At 41.8% G+C, this 26,523-nt stretch overlaps 1 protein-coding gene across 4 annotated transcripts in view; it reads right to left on the bottom strand.

The window, feature by feature from the left end:
* Positions 1–435: 435 nt before the first annotated feature.
* cabin1 (calcineurin binding protein 1) overlaps positions 436–26,523 on the bottom strand; it is a 37,539-nt gene continuing 11,451 nt past the window's right edge. Inside the window, exons 27-38 of one of the 4 annotated variants that reach the window (XM_063489060.1) lie at positions 25,025–25,090; positions 24,131–24,310; positions 22,836–23,230; positions 21,013–21,126; positions 12,730–12,893; positions 12,547–12,643; positions 11,751–12,437; positions 9,007–9,081; positions 5,149–5,410; positions 2,487–2,648; positions 2,155–2,357; positions 436–2,072 (exon numbers count right to left, since the gene is read on the bottom strand). In XM_063489060.1, the coding sequence (XP_063345130.1) occupies positions 1,929–2,072; positions 2,155–2,357; positions 2,487–2,648; positions 5,149–5,410; positions 9,007–9,081; positions 11,751–12,437; positions 12,547–12,643; positions 12,730–12,893; positions 21,013–21,126; positions 22,836–23,230; positions 24,131–24,310; positions 25,025–25,090 (2,549 nt within the window). In that variant the 3' untranslated portion in view covers positions 436–1,928. The remainder of the gene's footprint in view (positions 2,073–2,154; positions 2,358–2,486; positions 2,649–5,148; positions 5,411–9,006; positions 9,082–11,750; positions 12,438–12,546; positions 12,644–12,729; positions 12,894–21,012; positions 21,127–22,835; positions 23,231–24,130; positions 24,311–25,024; positions 25,091–26,523) is intronic. The other 3 variants (XM_063489061.1, XM_063489062.1, XM_063489063.1) reach the window with 3 other exon arrangements.

Here is a 26,523-nt window from a genome sequence, read left to right as displayed (position 1 = left end):
GGTGCCTTAAGAAATTAAAGATAGAACAAAGGATGCTCTGAAGCCTGAAACATTATGATGCAAAAGCTGGAAAATATGTCAGCAGTGTCAAAAGAACAGGTGATGCAACAGAGCGGTCAACATGCTACCGTCTCCCCCAGGGTGCTGGCAAATTACAGAAAAATTTATTTTTTAAATTAATTTGCTAATTATTCCATTCTGCTTTTATTTACATTTTACACAGCATCCCAACATTTCTAACGTCACAACTTTTTCAGCAATCAAGTGAAGTCAAGCAACAGCGTGTAAGTACTTACACGCTGTATGATGAGAATCTCCATCTGCACCGTATCAGTCTGGATCCACGGCTCTTGTGAGTTACAGCTGGTTTCCCCAAACAAACCATCTAATTTGATGCACGCATTGCAGCTGATAACAAACAGCACACAGTGGAGATCATGTGTTTCTCAAATATATTTTTGGTTTGACATCTATAATGCATTCAGTCCAGACACAGAGAACAGTTCCACTTCAGCAGCCTGCACCAGAGGGGAGCCGGGCGAAGCTCAAGCTCGAGCCTTCGACCCGCTCGCCCTCTTTAGCCGTGATACATTCCCAGAAGCTCGGCAGAACAATAGAAAAACTATCTTACACCAAAAAATAATCGTGAAATAAAATACAAAACTTTTCTTCTTTTATCAAGGGTGATAGTTTACAATTATTCACTTGTACGCTTTCTTTTAAAAATTACGTTTTAGACAACTTTCAAGAAACATAATCAGTAAATAACTTTCTTTAACATCTTGTATAGAAAACAAAACAATCTTTAAAAAACATTCTGTTGTCTTCCTCTGAGTTAAGCTAGATTGTGACAAATTTACCAAAATGGTTTCAATGGAAAGGCATCGGGATTAGAGAGTCCTCCTCGGGACGCGTCAAAGATCGGGAAAGATCACGAAAAGCGCTTCTCGAGCTTAAGAGTTGACCGCTTAAAGCCAAAACATGTCGGAAAGATACTTGGATTGTGATACGTACAAAAAAACAAAAAAAAACAAAAACAAAACAAAACAAAAAAAAGCTAATTTCCAATAACCCCTTCCCATATGATTACAGATCAGTGCTGGTGACAGGGAGGTCCATCCTGGTAAGAACTGTTCCTCTTAGCTACAAATGCACACGAAAGAAAAGAAAGAAAAAAAATAGTACAAGGAATACAGTGAGTACAAAAATAGCGCAAAGTTAAGTGCAAACTGAAAAACATCCCGAATGTTAAGTGTAAACATTTTCAACCTGCTACATGTCATGAGGCCGCGTGGCTCGTTGGCTCCACGGGCGAACATCAAACGCAGCCGATTGTTTTTGTGTCCTTTGAAATATTTCGTGTAGCGATGCATTGTGTCCTGGAGATGAACGTCTCATGCCCAAGTAAACTATCAGAGTGGAGGACAGCAGGTGCATGCTGCTGAGCGCCCATCCAGACCGAGGCGCCTCAGCTCGGTGGGCTCGTGAGACGACTGGAAAGCTGCAGCTTGGCGACACAGTTAGCACACAACATACGAGAAGATGCATAAACACGGGACTGGCTCGCTTTAAAGGCTGATTTTTTTTTCCTTTTTCCCCAAGTTGGGCACAGGAGAACTCAAAAAGCTAAAGAGTGATATGCATAAATGGCACATTACAGACATGCTGTGAGACGAAAGCCATCATTGTCTGTCATATACATCATCACCAGAGCAACACTGCGACATGACAGCCGATGAGAATACTGCAGTGGGAGTGTGGGGATTTGTTTTTTTTTGCAATGCACGTGAGGGAACAAGAGCATCAACACAGACAGCTGCAGAGGTATGAACATCCTGGTTTTTTGTTGTTGCTTTTAAGAATTGGGGGAAGTGAAGTTTGGCAAAGTCAGGCCTGGATGTGTCATGAGTTCAGAGGCCTTCCGAGGCTCAGATGTCCATGTAGTCGTCCTCCTCGTCCGACTCGCTCTCCAGAGACGACTCCTGGCTGGATGTCTCCTGCACCTCCAGTGCCGGCTGGGTCAGAGTGTCCTTTTTGACTGTGGCTGCGGACTGGGACGACAGGATGACGTTCTATACAGGAGCAGACAGCAGGGGTCACTGTTGAGTGCTGGGACAACAGAGAGCCGTGTGCGTGGTAATTCAGAGTGCTTACCTTAAGTCTCTGTTTGGTTTCCTCTGAGATGCTGCCTTTGGGGGAGAGAAGCGTGGGGGTCGGAGGCGTTACTGTGATTTCTGGCGGGAACTTGGTAACGGTGGAAGGGATGAAAAGCTTTGGCATGTTGGGCGGGACTCGGGAGCGGATTCGGCTGGGGTCTGGAAGCTTCGACTGGTCATTGCTGGCATACTGCTGCTGGTCTGAGAGAAAGAGCGTGGAAGAAAAAGAAAGAAGGCGTGCGCAGTCACTAACGGTGCTGTTATGTGCGTTATCTGTTGAATTCAATCTACGCATGTTTTTGTAAGACACTTTGATTCTTAGGTAATGACCTGGGCAAGGTTGTGTTGTGCTACATGTGGCAGTTTCCTCCTGAAACCAGCCTGCTGCTGATTCCTGCCCCTGCTGGGACACAGTGGCGAGTTTCATCTGCTGGCAAAGGTGCGACTCCTGCTGTCGGTACAAAAGTCCCTCTGCAGGCTCCTCCCGCTCCTCTGCGAGCAACAAATAACATGTTAGGGATCGATTCGACCCAACAAAATACTTTGCAAGTGCGCAAAAACTGTGCTTTAAATTTACAAAACAAAACAAATAAATCAGTGTATAAAAAAAATAAATATTGCAGCAAATTGTAAAATGTCAGCTTTTATAGCAAATCAACTGGACACTGACAAGAAACATTTCTTTTCAGAATGGTTTCTAATGCTTTTGATTTAAAGTTGCGTTGCGTACCATTTCACTTCCTCTCCGCTTTCCTTCTTTAGCACGATTAGAGGCTGCCCACACACACACACACGCACACGCACACGCACACGCACACGCACACGCACACGCACACGCACACGCACACGCACACACACACACACACACACACACACACACGCACACACACACACACACACACAGAAATGTGTTTTTGACTAGGGGTCCCATGAAAGTCATCAGGAACACTCACAAGCGACTGATTGTTTACAGGTCGCCGATGAATGAGGGGATTATTTTGTAATAAATCTCCTTATATTTGGCATTTATTAGCAGAAAATTGACAGTAACAAGTTTCCCTTTGATTGGGACCTCACAGCGTCATTCATTAGACAAGCATTTGTAATGAGTGCAGGAACACTGCTGCTAACACTAACTGCAAAAATTCCCCCTGCAGCTCAGACACGGACACAAATATGAAAACAAAAATTATCTAATACGTTTTCAGTCTTCACCCGTAATGTTGCCTAGGAAACCGTTACATAACACACATCAGTGCAGTGCTGCTTCATACCGACCAGTGTGTGTTTGCACGCACATGCAAACACACTTTTGCATGTGTTTTCACAGACTTCAAAGGTCATGCAAGTTTAGGAAATGGAAGTGAAGCTATACAACTTCATAATATGCAGCTCCTGGTTACGCTCTCGCTAAATGAATGATGAATGCAATTCAATAATGCCACCAGTGTGTCACAGCAAGAGATATTTGTACTTTCTAATTTCTAATTCTCACACTAATGACTCCCATATGAAGTTCTGTTTAGGTGTAAAAGTGATGAAATGGACCCAAAAACCAAGATAAATATTGACATGTTGGGGAGCTGCCAGTTCCCAGCAATGGTCGCCTGAAGTTGCCTTATATTGTAAGACCAAAAAACCCAAAAGAAATAATCAAAAAAACAAACAAACCCCACTCTACAATATTAGAGTGAGAACCCCAACAATCCTACAATCCCTTCTGGGGGGGGAAGAACAGGAAGAGACCTCCTGTAGAAGCAGGTTCAGGGAGGGGCAGCAGTCTGCTGCAAATGGTTGGACGATGATGGGAAGCAATGTTCATCAAAATGCCAGGCATGACAGAGAGACGAGACACACAAAGAACGCTGATCTGAAATCTGTGATGGTGGTAAAAGTGTAATACCTGGTATTCTGAGACTTAATTCTGCTTTATTAGTCAAACATAAAAAACCCTAAACGCTACTAAACCTGCAAGTTGCCTTTGTCTTTTTGTATTTCTGTTATTGCATTCATGGTTAAGAAAATATAACTCCTACTGTGAGTTGGTTTGCCCACATGTGTTTTCCTCTCTGTACACAGACACACATGAAAGATTCACTGGTTCTAAGCTGCCTGCAGGTGTGAACGTGAGTGTGAATAATAGTCTTTCCTGTGACTGACTGGCAGCCTGTCCTTCACTACCGCCTGGTTAACAGCTAATGAATGATCAAATGTTTCATTCATGTCTGTCAATGCAACTTAAACATCCCTATGTGTATTCATTCTCTGAAAACTGTGAATGAGTGCCAACTCACAGTATCCATGTCTGTTATTCTACCTGTGTAATAACCCTGAGGGAGCTTGCCCCTTGAAAATAAAAGGTTCGTTTAAACTACCTTTCTGTGTCTCAAGAATAGAACCAGGTAAGAAAGGCAAAAGAAAAAGAAAACAAAAAAAACTTCCTCAACAACATCATGACCGTCGTCAAATGTCCTCAAATGATTAGTCTAACTAACTGATGCTAAATCTACTGACCACAAAGAAAAGGTTCACACACTGAATTTGCATACTACAAGCTCTCAGCCTTTAGAAATGTCAGTTCTACTCATCCTAAAAACCTAAAGAGGAAAGAATGACATGTTTTGATAGCAAACACGAGATAAGCTGAATATTCATTATGAGATCTGCGGTGATTAAGCCAAAGCCTTCGAGGAGCTCACGTAGGCACACAGAGTCACAATCTGGAGGATGTGAATTTCTCAAACTCTTGTTGGTGGACTGACAAAACCCAAAAGGCAAAACATAACCAGGCCAGAGCTTGTTGTTATGTAACTGAGCTGCTGAAACCCACAGGCGCCCCCTGCTGGTCACATGGACACAGGCACTGTAGGATCATTAGAAACTGGAGCTCCACTTAAAGCAGCAGAATTTAATGGAAAAACTGCAGTGATTTTTGTCTGCAGAATCAGAGGACGTCGCAACATTTGATGTGTGTGGGAGGAGGCCGCTGTACCTGTCTGTGGCAGGAAGGCCATGGCTGCAGCAGAGTGGCTGGCTCCTCTCCTGTGCTGTGGCTGATCGTGGAAGCCTGAGGTCTGAGGTCTGGGCAGCTTGCTCAGGGGCTCGTACACCACCTTGGCTTGGCTGTCCTGGGTGGACAGCGGGTGGCAGGTGGAGTGGCTGACCAGGACGGGCGTTGGTAGGGAGGCGGGGAAGAAGAGGTCTCGTTGCTCCTTTGTGTACTTAGGTGTGGTCGGGGCATCGCTCGAAGCCTGCTGAAGACAGAAAAAAACAAAAAAAAGACAAAGCAGCGTTCATGAGGAGGTGTGACTGACCTTGGCTAACCACCCCCTGCACCGGCAGACTTCTGAGTACTGTACATCCTCTCCCCTTGAGACAGATCTGCTGCGAGACTCAGAGAAGCAGAGTCGATATTTCTGCACTTTTCAAACACACATCAGCCGTGCTAGTTTTGCCTCTTTCACACAACAAGTAATGAATCCTTTACAGAGTTTCGATGCCGCTCCTCGGGGTTTCACGGGCTCGCCGCACTTGCCCGCTGGACTGTGTGTTGGGTTATGGTGAGCTCAGATCTGAGCCACTTTGGTGGATGTCCTTTTGAGGACCACTTATAAACACAAGAGCTGCACAAACAACCTATGACAACAGCCGCCCTGCTCCCACAGCCGCTGTCATGGCAACACAGAGGAGCACAGTTAAAAGGAATGAATACACCTTCTCCTCTAGTTTTTACATCTAAATGGATAAAAAGTTGGATGAAAAACAGCTTTTCTAAGCACAAGACACACAAGATGCTCGGCCTATTGTGCAAACCGAGCCAAAATGTGAGACATTCAGGAATGAATTCATTTCATATTGACTAGAAGGCTACACCGACATGTACAGCATTAATTATGCAGGGATGGAAAAGAGGCAAATATGACTTCATACTTGCAAAAGAATCTGTGAAAGCTAAACTGCATCTGCTACAGCTCTGTTAAGACATCTAGGGTCATAGTGTATATTCTGTCATGACAAGTGGCCTTTGACAGATATAGTACGTTAGCTCAAGAAAATTTGGCAATAACAGAGCTCTCGTCCCAGTTCTCCCTGGGTGTCTGCAGGGAGATGAAGTCAAATTGTGCTCGGCTTCACAGCTGCGTGCAGTGAAGCTTCCCATGGGATTCACACAGCAGAGAACAGGCAAAATTAAACAAGCAGAGTAGCCTTCCCAAAGCTTGGAGAGCAAAAGATCCTCCAGCCCAACGCAGAGCAGCACAGTAGCTTCGAGCAAGCAAGCAGTAGCTCCGTAGCCGACTTTGATGATTCATATCTCATGAATTTAACATCCCCAATAGAGACACCAACAAGTCAGCTGGACTGTGCGCTTAGAAAAACATTAGATTGCAGCACGTAGCATGAAGCCAGTATTCAGGGTTGAGCGTTCCCGTGTGGTCGAGGTCCAACAATGAACCGAAAGACTGTTCTCTGTCATCACAGATTGGGCTGTCGATCAGATTAGAGCCGCGGCAGATCTTTCCAACACAGCGGAAACAAACTTTTTCCATTAAACTGCCCTCCAAAAATGAAGCAATACTGGCATTTCACTGTGAAGCAAACAAAACATATTTACTGAAGTAAACCCATAATGTTGTTCCAGCTCAAATACAGGAGTATTTTTAATAAAGTACCTCCACCAATTCAGTGTTATCCTTATTAAACTCATACTGGGCTTTTGTATAGCCCCTCAGTTCACATTCATCAGTTGACAGCAAATTGTATGGACTCCTCCAGTGAAAACAAGACAGAGGACAACACAGCTGATTTTCCAGCTCAGCACTCAAAGGACTCTCTCCCTCTCCCTCCCCCTCTATTTGTGGGGGCTTGAAGGAAATGTGTGAATCTGCAAGCGGCAGGGAAAAAAATAATAATTTCCTCAAGCTACGATCTACATTACCCACCACATACAAATGTAAGCAAATGCAAACCACGACAGGCGATGGTGCCACAATAATTACACATTAACAGCAGTTAGATAAGACTACAGAATGAGCTTTGATGTAGAAAAGCACCCTCCGTTTTTCACATCCTGGGCATGCAAGGACACTCACCAGTGCATACAGGCCACCTATCAGAGTAATTCAGTGATTTTCCTGGCTCACAATGGGCCTTTGGGCAGATGACTATGCACATAGTAAAGGCAATACGTCTGTATTAGCTTATATGGAAAAAAAACTGAGAAGGTGGTTAAAAAAATAAATTACAATGCTGGTGATTTTCCTTTGGCTCCGGCAGTCAGGCGGCATGACTGTGTCTTGTTAATAATCCATGTATGAGCTGTTAAGTATTAGTCATCCAATATAAATGATCATGATGAAATAAAGTGGTCAAATTTAAATTCTTTTTGAGTGTGGATGAATCTGGGTTTAGGCTTCTGCAACCGTAATAATGGCATTATTTAGACATTATTTCAATTTTCTCACATTTAAATTATTCTAAACTGAAATAACATAAGTCAGCATACAGTAACCGAAGTGAGCTAAAGGCTCTTTACAGAGTTTTTTCTACTCCTGGCTCTGTGTGATGTCAGTGAGATTGAATTTCTGTGGCATGCTGTTTATGAAGTGCAGCAAATCAGAAATAAAAATGTCTTAAAAGGACATTGGTCTTAAAGGGAGAGGATCCCTAGTTAAAGACAGATGGTGAACTGAGGTGGCTGCACAAAGGCCCAGTATAAGTTAAATAAGGAATTCACTTCTTTATGCACATTATAATTAGCCCCTTTAAGGTAAAAAGAAGATAAACAAAATAATGTGAAAATAAATACATGTAGATAAAAACAAAAATATAATTTACTGCTACTAATTAACTACTGTAGTTTTTACACATGGCGTCTTGCAGCTCTCTGCAATCATCTATGAGTCAAGCGTCGCGTGGAAAGTAGACAAACGAATGAAAAGACCAAGATGAACAAAAGGAATCATGCAGAAAATAAGATGGTGCGATCGCTGAACTGGGGAAAAAAAACACGGATTTATTTGGCTTACAACTGTGGTACACATGAGCCTGAAGTTCAGGGAACATCACCGTGACAACAGGATGTGGGCAGAGAGACCCTTGATGACTGTGTGGGCAGGAGGAGGGATGAGAGGAAGGGGGGGGGGGACACTGATCCAGAGTGAGGCAGAGCAAGTAATGATTCGATGAGGAATGCGTGTACTGGAGACAAAACTGAGATAACGTGCTTAGGCACTAGCTGATTGTCTGCGATTACACAGACACTTTAAGTATTTACTCGTTTCTTTCACTTTACCTTAAAAAATGAAAGACATCATATGCATATTGCCTGTGCAAATAAACAACCTGAATATCAGTGCCACGCTGAAAACGATGACAAGTTTGGCAGCGACTGAGTGAGGCTGAAGGGACAACAGGGAGCATTCACACCACGCTTTGGGCTATATTTAGCACTGGCAGGCAGGAGCAGGTTAGACTTGAAGTCTGGGAATTACCAAGTTAGTCATCACTTTAGCACATTTTACTACAGATGCTGCACACTTAACCCCACACATAACACAGAACATATATTATAAGAAGTGCTATTATGAGCTAAATCAGCAGACATGTAACACTAGAATTAAACTTGCTGGATGAGTGAGCTAGACGATTGTGGTTTATCAGACATTTCTGGTGTCCTGTTAATTTGTTTTGAAAGAAAACCTTTTTTTGTGCATCATCTTTAATAATAAAGGAATAGACCCATAGTTAAGCACGTGCTACAGGGAGCTACACCACGAGGATGAGAGAAAATGTGAAGGTGTGGGTGTAGCAGAAAGGTGGCAGATGAACATGCTGAGTTACAAAGGTTTACCTGTCTTTGGGCAGAAGTGGCCAACTGTATCTGACAGAACTTCACAGCCTGGTCCAGAGCTACATCCTCATCAACCTGAGACAGGAGAAAAGGCAGAATAAGGATTTTAGGGCAGAGGAACGCAGGGTATCTACAGATAATCAGATTCCACAATGTCAACTTGTTCACATACATTTCTGTGAGGTATAAACACAGAAGCAATGATTATAGCACCACAAATTCATCAGATTTCTGAAGTGACCTGTCCTGAGAAACATACCGTGTTAATTAATCCTCATACACCAACGCCAAACCGACAACAACTTAATCTGATTCTGAGCCAGCACGATTTTTTCTCCCCTCAGCTTTCGCATCTGATCATTAGCACAAGTAAAGAAAGGCGTAGTTCAGCTGGTGGATGTGTGGGAGTTGGCAAGCTTAGCTAGAGAACAACACCGCACACTCGAAGCTGGAGTAGGCAGCCAGGTTTTGGCATCTTCGGGGACACAAATTTGATAATAACCTTTCAGCATATTGTAACTCAAGTACTCTGAGAAAGATCTAGAATCTACCACTGATTGTTTTCAGGTTTTAGGGAATTAAGCCCAGATTGGAGGATTTAGGCAATCACAGGTCTTTGTTGTCCAAATGTTTTCCAGTTTATAGGCAAGTGTTAAAGGTGCTCCGTGACTGCGAGACATAGTTGTCTGTATGAGTTAAGCAGACAACTTCCAACCAGAGGAGTGGGCGTAAGGCCTGTGAGAGGACAAATGTTTAGGGGGACTTTATTTTTCCTCTATCGAATTTTTGTCTGTGGCAGCTTTAACAGCTGCGTGAGCATGTTTACAGCGACGTTCGCTGTCTGCAGCAATTCAGGGACCCCCAAAGGGAGGGAATTTACAGCATCCTCAATCGAGTTTTCAAACTGCTTATTGTAGAAAGAGACTGAGTCAAGCTTCAACATGTCACAGAGGACAGCCCTCTGCTTTCATCTCTAGCTCTCTGCAAACTCTTTACTTGTTGAACTTCCTCCCCACAAACACACAAGGACGCATGTGTGTGCATGCTTATTTGCCAGTTAGAACTTCTCAAAAATCCCTTATGTTTACCATTTTTTTTTAAAAAAAAGGGAAATTTCAACAAATAATCTGAAATAAAACTATCAATATCCTGCAGTTAGATCTCATTTACAACAAGGTTAATCTTATTAATGCAAAAAAAAAACCAACAACCCCAAAACAAAACAAAAAAGCCCCAAAAATATCTGACAGTTATGGAGGACCAACACCACTTTCTAGAGAACTGTAATGGCGTCATTAACAGACAGTGTTTGCAAACAATCGAGAGCATTTGAACAAATTCTGAACCAACGCAATGTTCACATGATGATGCGCATTTGAGGATCTTTTTTTGAGGTAACAATGAGCAACCATTATTCTCTACTCGTCAAGCTGAAATACTTTGATGGCAGGAAATGCTCAATCTACATACACACTTAGTGGGTTTTTGTTTTAAAACCTCAGCAGAGAGGTTAGAGACTGAAAAATGCCTTGAGTGTGATATGCAGCACTGCTGACATAAACAAAAATGAAAAAAATCAAAAGGTACAGATTTAAAATATAACTATGTGCAGGTGTGTTCTGGGAGGGGGGGGGGAGAAAAGAGAAAACAAAGCATTTGCAGTTTGTGTAAGTAGGTACACAACTACAAGATGGCTTTGGAAAATGTCCAGGCTTATTAATTGCGTGATTTGGTGACAGGAAACATGTTGCGTCTGGCTCTGGCTTTCAGGTACGGCTCTGAGAAAATTATTCTCTAAGCTGTTTCTTAAAGAACACAGGAAAAAGAATCTTGGCTGCAAAGCTAAGCGCCCAGAAAAACCAACCAAACGATGCAGACAGTAAACCACTCCATTCAATTTCTTATCTCATTCTTGCTATATTTTCAAAGTTTCTATTTTTCCCAATGGGAACCACATGGCTATTCTATTTTAACTATCTTAACATAATTCATTAAAAGAAGCCTTATGTTTCTAGAAATATCCTACAAAGTTTCTATTTCTGTGTATGCACTTTGTCACGGCACACTTTGCATCAGTTGTGCTGGCAGTGTAAAAACAATCTTTCACTATCAATTATACTTTGAGGGCAAAAACTAGCCGGGGCTGACATGAGAAAACAATTTGCTTTTCAGTGCAGAACCTGATATCAATATATATCAATGTGAAAAGTTAAGAGGCCAATCACAGGAATTCATAAAGTGAAATGTAGTAATAAATTTCACTGTATCTTTAAATCAGCAGTGACTGAGCCACAGTGGTTTTTGCATGCTTTAGAGATAGATATATATAGCATGAGAGAGAGAGAGACAAGCGAAAGAGAGAAAATATGGCTATTCCTATTTAAAAATACCAAACAACTACATTTAGAGTCAGCAATGTATTTAGAAATAACAGTATAAGGACGGGAGACACAGAGGTTGAATTTGGGTTACTCAGAGTAAAAACAACCGCACCTTGAGCTGTATTTGCTGCAGAGCTCGAAAACTCAAAGTGGGAAAGTCCCTGATTGTCAGTCGGAGTACTGTTACTAATTCAGTTAGAAAAGGGGTTTCCCGAGTCCAAATTATTTTAGGAGGATTCTCATTAAGAATGTATGACTTTGCAAAATACCATTAAAAAAATGCAGTGCGGTTATTGCGACAATAATGTTACCTATATGTGCACAGTGAAGACATGTGGTGTGGCACATCTGCAAGAGGTTTACCTGTTTTATGAGCATATAAGTCTCTGACATTATCTTTTCAATGCGCCCCAGGTCGTAGGTCATGACTTTCTGGCCTTGTTGCCACACTCTGTAGGCATCAAGCAGGAGGGTTTTTCCAGACTCTACATCCTCTAGAAGTTTCCTCTTCCTGTTTGGCTTTCGTAGTAACCCCTGATCAGTCCCGCTCGCTGCCACGGTGATTTTGGGTGCTGAGGCTTGAAGCTGCTGCTGTCTGGAACTGATACTTAGCTCCTCCAGAGAGAGCTCTGGTGTCCGGCTGATGTCAGTCACTTTCTGCTGAGGCTCAGTGCCACTCACTGAGGTCTCAGCCTGTGTTTGGGTGCCCTGAGAATCTGTGGCATTAGAGGGTTTCCTCCAGTGGCAGATGTCCAGGTCCATGGGTTCTGCAGGCCCTGCTTTATGCCCCTCATTCCCAGGAGTCTCTGCCTTCCCAGGGTAGCCCTCCTGAACCTTACTCCCTTTATCTATTGACGGTAGTGGCGCTGGGGTGAGTTGCGCCTGGGAGGCTTCTCTTGGACCTGGATCAGTAGCACAGGCGCCCTCTGTGAGTCCAGGCTTCTTAGGCACGGCGTGTTTGCTGTCATCTGAACTGGGCTTGTTGGATGTGTCTGTTGTGGTCATCTCCCCCATGGAGGGCGCAGGCGCTTTCTGAAGCTGCTCAGACACCTGAAAAAGAACAGAACCTGTCAAAACATGAAGTGGGTGCATGCCAGATGTGTAAAACACTGAGCGGCTCTCGGCCGTGCATGTATACAGTGGGCTGTAGTAGTCTTACCCCAGTGAGACTGTTCAGATTGTCTTCCAGGACTTTTACAGTTAGGAAAAATGCTCTCTTGGCCAAAACCTGGCGATCAACATCCCGTAAATACTTCCTTCAGAAAGAAGGAATAGAGATGTCATGAAACGAATAAAAGACACATGACAGAATTAACATCATCACACAGAACGCGGTGCTTACTTTCCCTGGTCAGGGGTTCTCTGCAGCATGAAAGAGACTTTCAGCAGAGTATCGTGATCCTTAAGCTGAGACAGCACCTCCAGCAAGAGGACAATGGATCGGTTCATATGAGATGCAAAACTACCCGGGCGATCAATCTCATCTACTGGAATACGCCAGATGCCCTGGACAGGACAAGGAGAAAACAAAGGAAAATGTACAGTTAAGTTTGACTATTTTACTCATCATTGTTGCTAGCAGTTGGAGTAGGAACATTCATAAGAGACAGTGCAGTTACCCAAGAGTATTTCAAACTTCCCAGTGAAGCCAAATGATCTCCAGCAGCTCAAACGAAAGTTACCGCTCAATATCCCAACAGTCCAATTTGTAAAATTCTGAAAGTTTATGTTTTTATAAATGCTCTCTGCTGCTATTCTAAGTTCTCAGAGGCATGTGGAGTGCATGACACAACGGAAACAATTAACGGGGACACGTGGAAAAGCTGAAAGGAAAGAAGGTAGTGGGGAAAGCAAGAAAAATTAATGTGACTGAAACACATGGCTCTCAAAGAAGAAAGCCCTAATGAGGGGATGGAAAGGCTGCAGGAGAGATCTAGCAGTCTAGCTTGCCATGTAGGAGGTATTAAGGGAGAGGGGGGCTTTCTCTCTGGGTGCACATGATGGGCAGTCTCATTAGTGCTCAGTTCTGTCCAAGCAATGAAACAGACCAACAGACTAGCTGCCAACAAACACCGTCCTCTTTTTTCCTCCCCCCCTTCTTCTTCCTCTTTTTTTTTTTTTTTTAAAAATGGAGAAGTCCACCTTTTCAGTGAGCACATGTCCACTCAGCAGGTAAACTGAGGAGAGGATCTGCACTCTGAAGCTACTGATGCGAGTGCAGATGGTGGCCTAGGCAGCACACAGGCTTCAGTCGCAAAGCACATGGCACATAGTACAGTTACAGAATCTGAGTGAGTGTGTGTGTGTGTGTGTGTGTGTGTGTGAGAGTGTGTGAGAGAGAGAGCGAGAGAGAGAGACAAATAAAGATGACCATATCAGGATGGAACAAAAACAAATGAGATGGCTCTATCAGCTGCTGGAGGCATGGGGAGCATGGCGCTCCTCCTAACAGACCGCTCCAGATTGTCAGATGACATTTTCAAATCCACCGGAGAGGAACAAAGCAGGAGAGATAAACCTATCAAAACAAAGTCCATGCTTGAAGATGGACCTACAGCCTTTTAACCTACAAAATTAAATGAAATGCAAATGAATCCCAGAAAACCTGATACATGTTGTTTTTAAGCATTCTTAATTTCTGTTAGTATTTTTGTTGTACATAGGAATCTTTTTGGACTGTTTTTTAAGCAACTTCCGTGATGATAATTCAACTAAAAAAACAACAACAAAAAACCAGAGGTCAGGAAAGAAATCCCAAGAACATTGCTCCAATGTCTGCACAAAGACAAGAAGATTTATTTATGATGTCATGCGACGCAATCAGGCCAGGCTTGGGAAGGTTTTTAACCTTTCAATGCACAGATTATGAAAAGCCTCCAACATTTCATGGAGAAGAGTTGTTCTTTACAGTAGCATCCAACCTCAGCAAATCTGTTTAAGGGAAGCAGAGCCATGGGTTTACACAGATTATGAAGCAGCACAGCATCTAAAGCAGATTTGTAAGACTTTAACGGCAATAATTTTAAGCATCTTTTTTCCCCCCTTTTTGCTGCAGAAAATATGAACACTGCTTGATATCTGGAGCTTAAGCACAGACGTGGCCAGTAGATCACGTAAGAATCAGGCAAGGGGTAAGAGGCACAGCAGACAAACTCATACTTTAGATGTGTTTTTACAATTAAATAATAAGCTGGTTGAAAAGCAAAAGCAGAAAAAAAGGCAAAAAAGGGATTTTGGACTTTACAGTTAAACTGAACTGGGGAATTCTTTGTTTGCAAGCCAAATGAAAAAACTGGCTGTCTTATCTGCTTCATCTTCTCATGTGTAAACATGCCATGGACAAGGAAAGGCACGGGGCCGATAAAAAAAAAATGTAAAAAGGCAGGAAAGTTGCACAAATTAAGCGTTGCTGTGACTTAAAGCAACCAACAGTCACTATCCCATGTTACATCAACTACAGTTTCATTATAACCAACTACAACTTTAGATGGTACGATTTCGAGGGGTGGGGGGATCCAAGATGGCTGGTCTCCTGCTAAAGCCATGAGCATTTGGCAGGTTGTTGGTGTAATTTTGTATCTTCCTAAATTCTTCTCTGCATTAGTCCTGACATGCAGAAATCTGAAGAATCTAAAGAATAAAAGACTCCAGGAGTGTCCTTTACAGTTCTGTGCAATCTAACAGAAACATCACAGATTTAAAAACAGCTCTACTCCAAGGTACAGCTACTATAAACACAAATTTGCGCTCGATTTTGAAAAGAAAAAAAAAAAAGTCAGAAGGAACGAGAGGAGGCAACTCACCATCACCAAAGAAAGCTACTCCACGACGCCTGTGTTAGTATTCTTTTGGACAGTTTCCTGCTGGTGGTGGCAGCACCAGCAGCGCCTCCACCCTGAAAGAGGCTCACGCTCTCAGAGCCAGGGGTGGGCTGCATTTGGGTGCTAGGGCAGCACGAGCTGCAGGAGAGGAGAAGAGGGAAGCACAGCTGCACATGGCAGAACAGGAAAAGAGAAAGAGAATGGCAAGAGGAGAGACGGTGCCGGAGTCACGGCCTATAAGCTCAGTACGCCACTGACAGTAGAGCTGACTCGTTCTTCTCCTGATTTCAAACCCTGCCATCTCAAAACAAAAACACCCACGCACTCCATCTCCGCTTTCCCCCTGACCCCAGCCTGCTGGAGTTCTCCACCCCCCTCCCCTTCTCTCACTCTCTCTCTCTCTCTCACTCTACACAGCATACATCCAATCCTCGTAGGTCTACGCCAGCCAATTGGAGGCTGGTGGAGAAACTCCCGCCCATTAGTGCACACCCACACAATACACACAAACAGGGGAGTGCCAGAGAGAGAGAGAGAGTAATGAGGAAGCAGAGCAACAGAGTGAGGAGTTGAGTAGAGTGAAAAAGAGCCAGGGGGAGGGGTAGAGCGTGATCAGCCTGAAGACAGAGCAACAGGAAAAGAACAAGAGAACATAAACTGGCTGAAAAATGAATTCAGTGCTACCTCATCTGTGTAGTGTGATGCATCAAGAGGATGACAAACCAATAGTGAGAAAGGAAAGGCAAAACTAGCAGAAAAAAAAGTCCCTCAAGGTTTGTGTAAGTAAAGCCCCCCCCCCCCAATCAGCCACAGAAAACAGTGTGAAGAACGGTGCTGCCTGAACAGATTGTGTTGCGTACACATATTTCCTCAGTCAGCCAGCAGCACAGCAACAGCAGCCCTCACCTTCTTGTTTTCCTCTCCTTTAACTCTGGTCGTCTCTCTCCAGCTGGCCACCAAAAACATACTAAGGAAACACACCTTGTTTTTCCCGCTTCCTGTTGTGAGTGTAAAAAGAAGTGCTGAAAAATATCGAGCTCACTCAATTATGGAGCAGGAGAAGGCAATGAAAAACAGACTTGCAGCCAGAGTTAACCCTCCAACATGCAAATCCAAATATCAACTTGTACAAAATGAATTCATTAGGCCAACACGCCTCCTCTAAGAGAGGCAGAAAAAAAAAAAACACAACAAGGTTCTCCTAAGTGAGGCTCCACCTACAGCACGCTGCACAGCTGAACACACAAATGTTTGAGTCATACATCAACTGAGGCAAGTAATGCAAGTCTAACTGCTCCCCAGAAGCCTGTGTTACCCTATAATACAACAAGACACCGAAGCTCACCTATAAGCAAAGTTAGATTCAAGTGGTTGAATTAAACGTGAATGCTCACCCAACACACACGCACAAAAAAGGTATCATTTCAAAACATGACAAAAGCGGAGTTACGTCTGTCTGAAATATAGCAACAAGGACGCCCATTTTCTCTGGAGCTACGTGAGTGGGTGGAAGAATATGCAAGTAAGATGAGTGCGTGTGTGTGGCGGGGGAAGGAAGGAGGTGGTAACTGTGCCTGAGTGAATACTCAGGGACTCCTCACGACTACTCAACAGTAGTCTTGTAGCTAAAGCCGCCTGCTGTTACAACAGCATTACAAGAAATATCATTACAACTCAGTTTTCTCAGTCTGTAAACCACTGTGGAAATAATGGCTACAACAATCCCACTACATGCCTGTAATGACGACACTGAAACCAAACAGGGTGATTTGGAAATTCAGAAAAATCAGTGTGTGATGTTGATGTTACATCACATTATCTGTACAGTTTAAAGGGCTGACAAGAGATATACTGAATCCATTTACTAATGCTTCTTTGGTGGCAGCCGAGTCTGAGTTTATAACATGCTCACTGGATTACAAACATGTGACATCACTTGGGTCATAAATAATAAATTGCAGACTAAAGAGGAAACATTTCTGCTTTGTATGAAGTGTCACAATACATACATCAATAATGTAATGCTAAATTATATATTGGTATCTGCTACCAAGTTTAATCATTATTCAACAAAAACATATAGTATGTTATACTCCTTGTTTGAATGAATCTTCCAAGCAATGCGTTTGGACTAATAATATTTTCAAACCCAATAAAACTGACATGGGACTTAGTCCATACAAAGTGTAAGTGTTGCTCCCTTAAAACCAAACTGCATTTTACATCTATTCCCTGCATCTGAAAAGCCAAACATTTTAAAAATTAGTTTAATTTAATTTAGACAGCGCCAGCAACACCAGTCGCCCCAAGGCTTTTTATATTGTAAGGTAAAGACTCTACAGTAATACAGAGAAAACCCCAACAATCAAACGACATTCTCTGAGCAAGCACTTGGCGACAGTGGGAAGGAAAAACTTCCTTTTAACAGGAAGAAACCTCCACTCCCTGAGCCTGGTTCTGCTGAGGAGAAGAGTAAGAGAGCCAGAGATGAATAATTAATGATTAAATGCAGAGTGGTGTATAAACACAGAGGTGAGGTGAGTTAGTGCATCATGGGAATCCCCCCATCAGTCTAGGTCTATTGCAGCATAACTAAGGGAGGATTCGGGGTCACCTGATCCAGCTCTAACTGTAAGCTTTAACACAACGGAAAGCTTTAAGCCTCATCTTAAAAGTAGGGTGTTCATCTCCCGAATCCAAACTGGGAGCTGAAGAGGCGCCTGAAAGCTCAACGCTCTGCCTCCCATTTTACTTTTAAATACCCTAGGAACCACAAGTAAAGCTGCAGTCTGAGAGAAGTGCTCTGTTAAAAATAAATAAATAAATAAAAGAGAATCTGTCTAGACAGACATTTATGCTTCTTATGTATGCTTCTTTCTGCAGATGGATGTGCTTTATTAATGTGTTTTGCTTCTTCTTTTCTTTCTAATACAATTACTTTAATGTCATAATCACATCCCACCTTATACTGGTTCACTTGTGCTGACAACCACACTGATAAATTATGCAGCATAACTTCATCTGGATCATTTCTTTACAGCAGTATGTAGGTTACTTTGTGCAGTTAATGTAACCCTGCCAATGCGAGAGGGAAAAGTAGGGCATCATGACCTACATTAGGGAACTTAGTATTCACCAACAGGCTCAATGAGGTGTGTACTCAGCTGAGAGTCAAGCCTCTTTGACATCAAGAGGCGCCACGCATCATGCCACATGTTTGATGTAATCACACTAGCACATCAGACCTGCTGCAGATGAAGACGTGACTTGAACACACAGAGAATATTTAAGAAAAAGTCACACTAAGTGATTAGTTTGTCTCAAATGCAGCTGTTGACTGTCTGCTGAAAATTACTCACCTAAAGGTACAGTTTTCCTGAAGGGTTCAAATCCACTTCAAGCCAGCTAATCTGTGTGCCCTTAACTTAAAGACTAGGGGAAAACAGGCATTTCTCATTCATATTTAGAAAGGTTTAGATTGTCTTATGGCAGATACAGAGTGCTTGGTTCAAAGTGAACAGTAAAGCTCCAACAGTTGGTATGCTAGGGTGGCAGGTTTGCCTACAGAAGGGGCTCTGAAACAACCCAGTGGGAGCCAAAGAGCAGCAAAGCTTTCCTCCAGCTCAGACCTGGCCCTCATCGTTTCCACAGTCAGTTAACATAAGCAATCTGTAGCCGACATTTGACTCTACGGCCCACACAATCAATTATGTCCAAAATAAGGTTCACTGCTAAAACGTGCCTGACAACTGAATGATACAAGGTGCTGACATGACGTAACATTCTGTTTGTATTATCTGGCATGTTTGTGAGAGTCTTTACGCTTTGACAAATCACACAAAGAGCAAATCAAAAAGTAACCTTTTTTTCTGCACATGCTGAGAAGGCATAGTATGTGCTTCAAGTGAAAAGAGGTAAACAGACTGACATGCAGAACAGATGACAGATTCTGACAGTAATCTCCTCCTCTGGTACCCAACAGAGGTCTTGTAATTCTGAGAGGCAGATAATGCAGCGATGGCCCACTGTGTGACTCAGATTATAGTAGTGCTTGTCTTTAGTGATCCATATATAGGGCTGATTTTTGTGAATCCAATTGATTCGTGTGTGTAAACCTAACTATGGAATGCCAATCATTCACAGCAAGCTGCACAGATCACCGAGTCCCAAATGATCTGAACACTTAATGTCAATAAATGTTCTTACGTTCTTATGCTGAGGCTAGACTTTATACAGATGAGATAACAACCACCTGGGTACGCATGCAAGTAATTTGGGATCTCTTATATGACATGATTCTGCGCCTGCACATTGTAGATTTGACTTCAGTGTCTACGCAGTCACATGGCAACCTAAGCCTATCCCATATATTAATTTTGCTTTTGGAATAATTACTTAAGCATGTACTGAAAAAACCTTATAAAGTTACAGTGTTTAAAATCTTACTGCTAGACTTCAGTAGACTGCAGAATGCAGGCAGGCGAGTTCTGTTTTCTTGCTCATAATCCTAACTACAGTGGCCGTTGTAAGACAAACAACAAATAAAAAAAAATGCTCATGAAACCTTTCCTTATCAGTTCATGGTCAAATGTAAAGGACTAATAAAATAAAAGAGTAAAACAGTCGACAAAGAAGTGTGTGACTTCCGCTACAGCTACTGTCCTTGTGAAATGGCCATCAGTTTGTAGGTCACGTACTTGCTCGGCCTTTAGTTGTACTGAAATGTGCTTAAAGAAGCTAGCTGTTTGCCATCACGTCACCCATTGGTTTCTAAAGATTTTCATGCCTGAACACAATACTATAAAATACATAAAATACTAAAAGTTTGCTCAGCAAACCTGAAGCACAAACCTCTTTGACAATCCATACAATAAGCCATAATTGTCAGATAACGGTCTAAAAGACACCACAAACAATTTAGTGATTGATTAAAAGTGTTGTGATGATATTTCAAACCTAAAGCCTTAGCAAAATCCAAATGGATTAGTCAATTTAAAAATAAAAGTAAACAGTAAAAACATGCAGTGGATATGTAAGGGGAAAGTACCCATAGCGACAGAAACCATTTAATTTTGTACCCGGCTGTAAAATATGCTTTTTAATGCTGTTTAGTTGGTGAGTGGGATTGACTCGTTTTTGGAGCAAGTCTTACGTTGCCACAACAAGAACTGCAGTTTTTTGCACTTCTGTGTTTTCAGTTCCAGAGGCTGCTGCTTGTTTTAATGGCATAATAATAACCCTCTTATAAAACATGCTCACATTCAGCAAAAGACAACAACTAAATGCCAAGCGTTCAAAATGGAGTAGTAGTGGTAGATATGGCCATTGTTTGTATATAATCTACAGCTACACACAGGTGCTACAGTCTGAAAAGCATCTTGGAGAAGTCTGTTTCGTATTTCTCTGATTAAAGTGAACAGATTATAATGTGTTTATAGCACTCAAGTTTTTCCTTCTCATTTGTAAATATTGTAAAAGATAATGACTGAAAATTTTGTGGGTTGTTCAAAATTCTAGGTTATATTTATTAGAATACGATGTGGAATATTCACTAAATTAATTTCCGCATGCTTGTATAGTCATAACCCGGCCCCATTATTTATGCAATATCGGCCTTGATAGCCATGAGTCACGTAAAATATTTTAACTTTAAAATAAAAAAAAATGTCTTTGGTGCAAATGCTTGGTGGTTGGCAATAATTCGAGTGATGAAATGGCTGTTCAAAAACACATTAAACATGTGGTGGCTTAATGACATATTAAAGGAGGAAGTGTGTGTGTGTGTTTAGTGAACTCTGACTTACATTGAACAGGTTTGTCTTGTTTCTTTCACAGAAAAGTCCTTGTGCTGGCATGTGCTTCAGCTGTTGCCATGAGACACTGCTTCCTAGCAACACATCTCTAGCCCACTGTAGGTTCTGTGTCGGGAAAAAAGCAACAACATACATTTGAATGTACAACATTTATCTGTTCATATATATATATATATATATATATATATATATGTAAATATCTTTTCATATCGAGATGACTCACAAACTAAGCAGTGCCCTGTTGAAAACAAGATTGGAAACCACCACCACTTCATGCTACCTGTCACAATCCCACTGCCCATAGCATAAAATTAACAGGCTTCCCCTCTTTCCAGGTTTGAAATGTGAGAATAAAAATGACCAGCCAATGTAAATGGAACAGAGGCTTTTAATACTCAGTGTGTCTCGTTGTGAAGGTGTCTAAGCAACCTGTGGCAACAGCATCAAGTGAATGTCATCCACTCAGTGCCGGGGTACATTTGCTTTCCTCCATGTTAAACCTCAAGGAAACCTTACCAACAGTTTCCTTGAGCCTAATACTAACTAGGTAAGCCTCAATCAAAAGTTAATGTACACTGAACTGAGTCTAATGGAAATTTCCTTTACTGAACTTGATTTCAGTGCTTGTTTAGACTACCGAGGTCAAATGAGGATATTATAAAACATAAAACACCTAACACTTTACCACACCCAATTTACCTTTATTCAGTTTGGGGAAAGACTGTATTTATTTAAGAAAACAAAAACTAAAGTGGTAACAGAAGGTTGCCATCTCAAGTAAAGCTCATTGCAGTCTCCTTGTGCCAAACTGGCTGAGAGAGCACTGCGCACCACCCACACACACCTCTGCCCACAAAGCCTCATAGCCAACACAAGCTGTTTCAGCAGCTCATGTATCACTGCAGAGCTCACAGTCCCACAAGAAAACCAAAGAAAAACAAAGAAATGGAAATCACAGCTCTGGTGTAATTACTATAGAAATACAGCTAAATACATAAGTAATTGGAGAGTAACATCATTTTTTTAAATTTCATTTTAGTGTCAACTTTAATTACAACTGTGTTGTCTCTGACATTTTTTCATGAGTCCCACGTTTGCCCACAGGCTTACTGGACAAAGCAGCTTCACTTTCAAACCTGGTATGTTTTATTGACATTTCATGGTGTTGGCTTGAAACGCTCGTGATTTTCACGAGAACATGTTAAAACATGGTGTCTATTCCAGGGAAGGCAGCCATCCAAATGAAAAAACCAAAACAAGCCTATCAGTGACATGAGAAGGCTTAGTAGAGCCTGGAAGACCACCAAAGATATAAAGACAACTAAGGCGCAGTTCTCTTCTTGGAGAAGGCGGCTGTTACAAGACCAAATCAGGCACATTCTTGAAGAGGCAGTAGAATAATACTGAACAGTCAAAAGGATGCTTTTATGAATGTAAATATCACAAGGTTAACCTAAAGTTGTAAATCACTGTTAAAGATCAAGAAATTAACAGCCAGATTAGACTGGAATAATATTATTTTGACAGATGAGACTAGATTATAGGATCAGAATGAGCAGAAGAAAAGAATATCTCCCTAGGAGAAGGAACAGAAGGGCTCACGATTGAAATCACATGACAATATCTGTCAAAATTGTTGGAGAAAGTGATATAGAGAGGGAATGTGTGGCTGCCAGTGGGACCTGTATTTTGGTGCATAGTTAAAAAAGCAAAACCCACTTTACAAATACTTATGGAACTAAATACACTGAACACACCATCAATGTCAAGAACAGGCATGTGGCTTGGCCATCAGTTAACAGGGCTGGACTGACCTGATGGGTCTTGCTGTTTGCATAGAAGAAGGCCAGGCGGTAGAGACTCTTGTAGTGCTGAGGGAAGCGCCCCAGACAGAGAAACAGAGCCCGGACACACATCTCAACCAGCATTCGTTTCTGATCAGGACGATCTGGAGGCAGGGCTTTGGGCACTTCTATCACCTCAGCAGGGGGCTCGGGCTTCTTCTTACCCTCGCTGGCTGGGGTCTGGGGAGTGGCCTGCTGAGAAGATGCTGGCTTTGGAGGGGTGGCTGGCATAGGCATCAGGTTAGGACAGGGGTCTGAAGAGACTTTGGGAGCTGAACTCTCAGACACCACCACCACCACTGCTTCGACTTCTTCCTGGATTACTTTCTCTTCTGTCTGGATGCCAGTGTGCTCACCACGTGAGGCTAAGACACAGCACAAAATAAAAACGTTAGACCCTGAATTCAGCGCAAAAGTCTCAAAGATTTCAGTTCTGGGGCATTTGGTTAAGTTAATGTTGATAGTAACAAATGTGGTTTTAATGCTTGGGTTACACAATTCTTTAGGCAGGAAACTAAACTTTGATTGTTTTAATAAATAAACTGGCCAATAATTAGCATTTTTCTTTATTATGAGTCTCAAAACAACAAGCTATCAGTGTTCAAAGACATTCACAGTCCTGCAGTTTGTTTGTATTTGTTTACCTCTAAGCTGAGATTATGGAAATTAAACAAATGCAGCAGTTAAGTATCCATGTTGTAGTTTCTGACATGTTTATGAACTTGAAGGGGAAAATATCAAAATTCTTTCTACCCAGAAACACCTACATAACCTAAAACCTTTACAAGCCAGAAAGAATTTCCCCCTCTTGCAATGTCAAAAGCGGATAACCAATAGGCTTTGACCTAAAAAGTCCCACCCCTTCACTTCCTGCTTTATCTGAGGTGAAATGAGTGAGGTGGAAGAGCAGAGCCTTTTGGGAACTCTACAATGTTCAGGGCATAAGTGTTGCATCCTTTGGATTCTGGCTGAATTTTACAGCAAATTCAACTCTTTCTCACTGAAAGTCCACAGGCTGTTGGCTCTAAGTGAGAGAAGGAAGATGTCATTTTTAAGTGATGTTATGATCTATTTAAAGAGAAAACAATAACTTTCAAATAAAATTTATTACATGTCATACACTAAGTTTGTGTTTCTGTTCCCTCATTTGGGAACCTTAACTACACGAAGATTTAATTGAATAAAAATCTTCAAAATGCTACTTTACGGAGGAACGTGCCAACATGTGCCTGAAGCCATAAAAGGCTCATTTAATCTCTGATTACCTGTGTCCTCAGATGCTGGCTGGCCATCCTTTACTGGGGTTGTACTCTCTGATGACGATGAGCTTGCTTTCCCGGAGGCGAGTTTGTGGCTGCTGTCTTGTGAGCTAGCCGGGTCTGTGAAGGCATCCTGAGTGGAGTTGGAGTCAGAAAGCAAGACAACCTCACTGTCCTGACTGCGTTCTGGCAAAACAAACAAAGAGGGGGGAGGAAAGAAAAAAAAAGAAAAGAAAACAAGGGTTATGCTGCCAGTTGCATGGCCGCAGACAGATAACTTCATTATTTGGGATAAAAATGGAGAATTATACAAATTTGTGAGTTTTTGTGTACAAATTCTGGTGAAGTGATCTTTCATAAAGATCAAGTGAAAATACTGTACAGTGTAAACTTTCATAATAATTCATTATATGTAACAGCATGCTGTGGATGCCTTTTTGGAATTGGTGGTAATGTGACAAACATTTCCTGTTGTAATGTGGGGGAGGAGGGGGGGTATATACATATTTAGGAAAAAAAGCAACTCATGAGCCAAAAATTCTTATTAGTGCATCGCACAAAGAGAGATGGTCTGTTTTTGTAAGTAAAACAGTTTTTGTTTTTGTTTTTAAATGCTACAATTCCTCCTAATTACGCTCTGCAGTCTCAGGAAAAAATAATCCTGGGCTGAGAACTTTAAATAAGAATCAAGAGGGCAACAAGCTTTAGCTATTTCAGAGAATAATGCACACAAAGGGCTTTTCAAAAGATTCAGTCATGAGTCAACAGCCAAGTTACTATGGTACTGTAAAATTTGTGTAAACTGACAGCTGTGCATTCAGCGCTTCCTACAAGAAAGCACTTCACTCTAGATTCAAAATATAGCCTCTTAAAAGGTTTGGTGGGTTTGAAGAGCAGTACCATTCAGGGAAGCCAGCCATATTGAAGACCTGGGCAGGCAGTAATCATGGTCAAACTCTGGTGAGGCTGTTGAAGATACGGGGAGCTGGTTTTAAAATATAATCAAGCAAATATTGCACCTCTTAATTTATAGAAAAGATTATTAAAAAAAGAAAGAGAAAAATCAGTCATTTATGCTTCTAGACAACTGAATGCAAATTTAATGCCACTCCCCTTGAAAGTGTAGAACCTGATTCAGACACACATTTCTTTCTATAAGAAAATCTGCAGGTTAGAAATTAAGTCCAGAATCTGCAATATGAATAAAACCAAGAATAAATTTTCTCCCATTTTACTATTACAATTTTAAAAATTAAATCAAATCATGGGAGTAGTCCACGAAGAATTCTTCGAAAAGTGTCGAAGAGTCAATAATGAACATAACGATTTCATAAATGCATGTCTGAATCTGGTCCTGCGGTTTTACCACGCTGATGCACTTTAAGCAGGACTCAAGACAGAGAAATTGGACACCTGCAAGCAGCAATGTGCATAGTGGGGCATTTTCTGGCTTCAGTCTCAGTTTTGAGTGCCAATAATAGGGCAGCCACATTCTTTCTGACTTGACATTTTCACACTAATTGGCCATAATTAGAAATTAGATCCAATTAGTGGTAAATAGCAAACATGACTCACGCAAGGTTTTGAAATCTCTCCCAGAAGTTTGACTTTTTGCAAAATTACCCCCCACACTGAGCCCACATAAAAATGTGACCATATGATACACCAGACAATTTAGTGGATTGTGATAAAAGGACGGACTTTTTCCAGTTGTGAAGGCATTCACCCCATTAGAACTACATGCATATAAATGGCAAAGCAGGTGGTAAAAGCAAGCAGGCAAAGAGGTAGCAGGCAGGTAGGTAGGTAGGTAGGTAGGTAGGAAGGAATCTGGAAAGGGTGACAAAACTGGCAACATGGGCAATATGGCTGCGTTATTTGCACATTCAAGCTCAACATGATACATGGGGTGGGTGGACAGATGTCACAGTTCTTGTCACATGGAAACAATGTCCAAGGCTCTTTGGTCCAAACAGCACTCGGCCTTTACAGTTCAGGAAATTGAAATCAGCTCTGCTGCACAGTCATTGTGTAAGTATGCAACAACCACTGGAGTAAAAAAAACAAAACAAACAAACAAACAAACAAACAAACAAAAAAAACAGCCCATCTAGCAATACTTAAAGTGTCGTCCCTTAATTTAAAAGAAAGGCAGTTAGGCTTACAGTACACACCGCAAGAGCTAACATAACAGATGGTTAGTTTGCATGAGTCAGTAAGGTCTCTTATAATGTTAACTGTACACGCGGTAGTATATTTACATTGCTGAAAGCAATATTGTGCTATTAGCACATTACTACATAGAACTATCAAATTTATTTTTTTAAGAATTCAAATTTTCTACTTTCATTTCCAGCTTCATGAGAAAAATCACATTTCACAAAACAATTCTGTTTATC

Source organism: Pelmatolapia mariae, linkage group LG12 (assembly GCF_036321145.2).
Source record: "Pelmatolapia mariae isolate MD_Pm_ZW linkage group LG12, Pm_UMD_F_2, whole genome shotgun sequence".
NCBI classification, from domain to species: domain Eukaryota; kingdom Metazoa; phylum Chordata; class Actinopteri; order Cichliformes; family Cichlidae; genus Pelmatolapia; species Pelmatolapia mariae.
The sequence above is the reverse complement of the archived record's forward strand: the minus strand, read 5'-3'. Positions and strand labels throughout refer to the sequence as shown.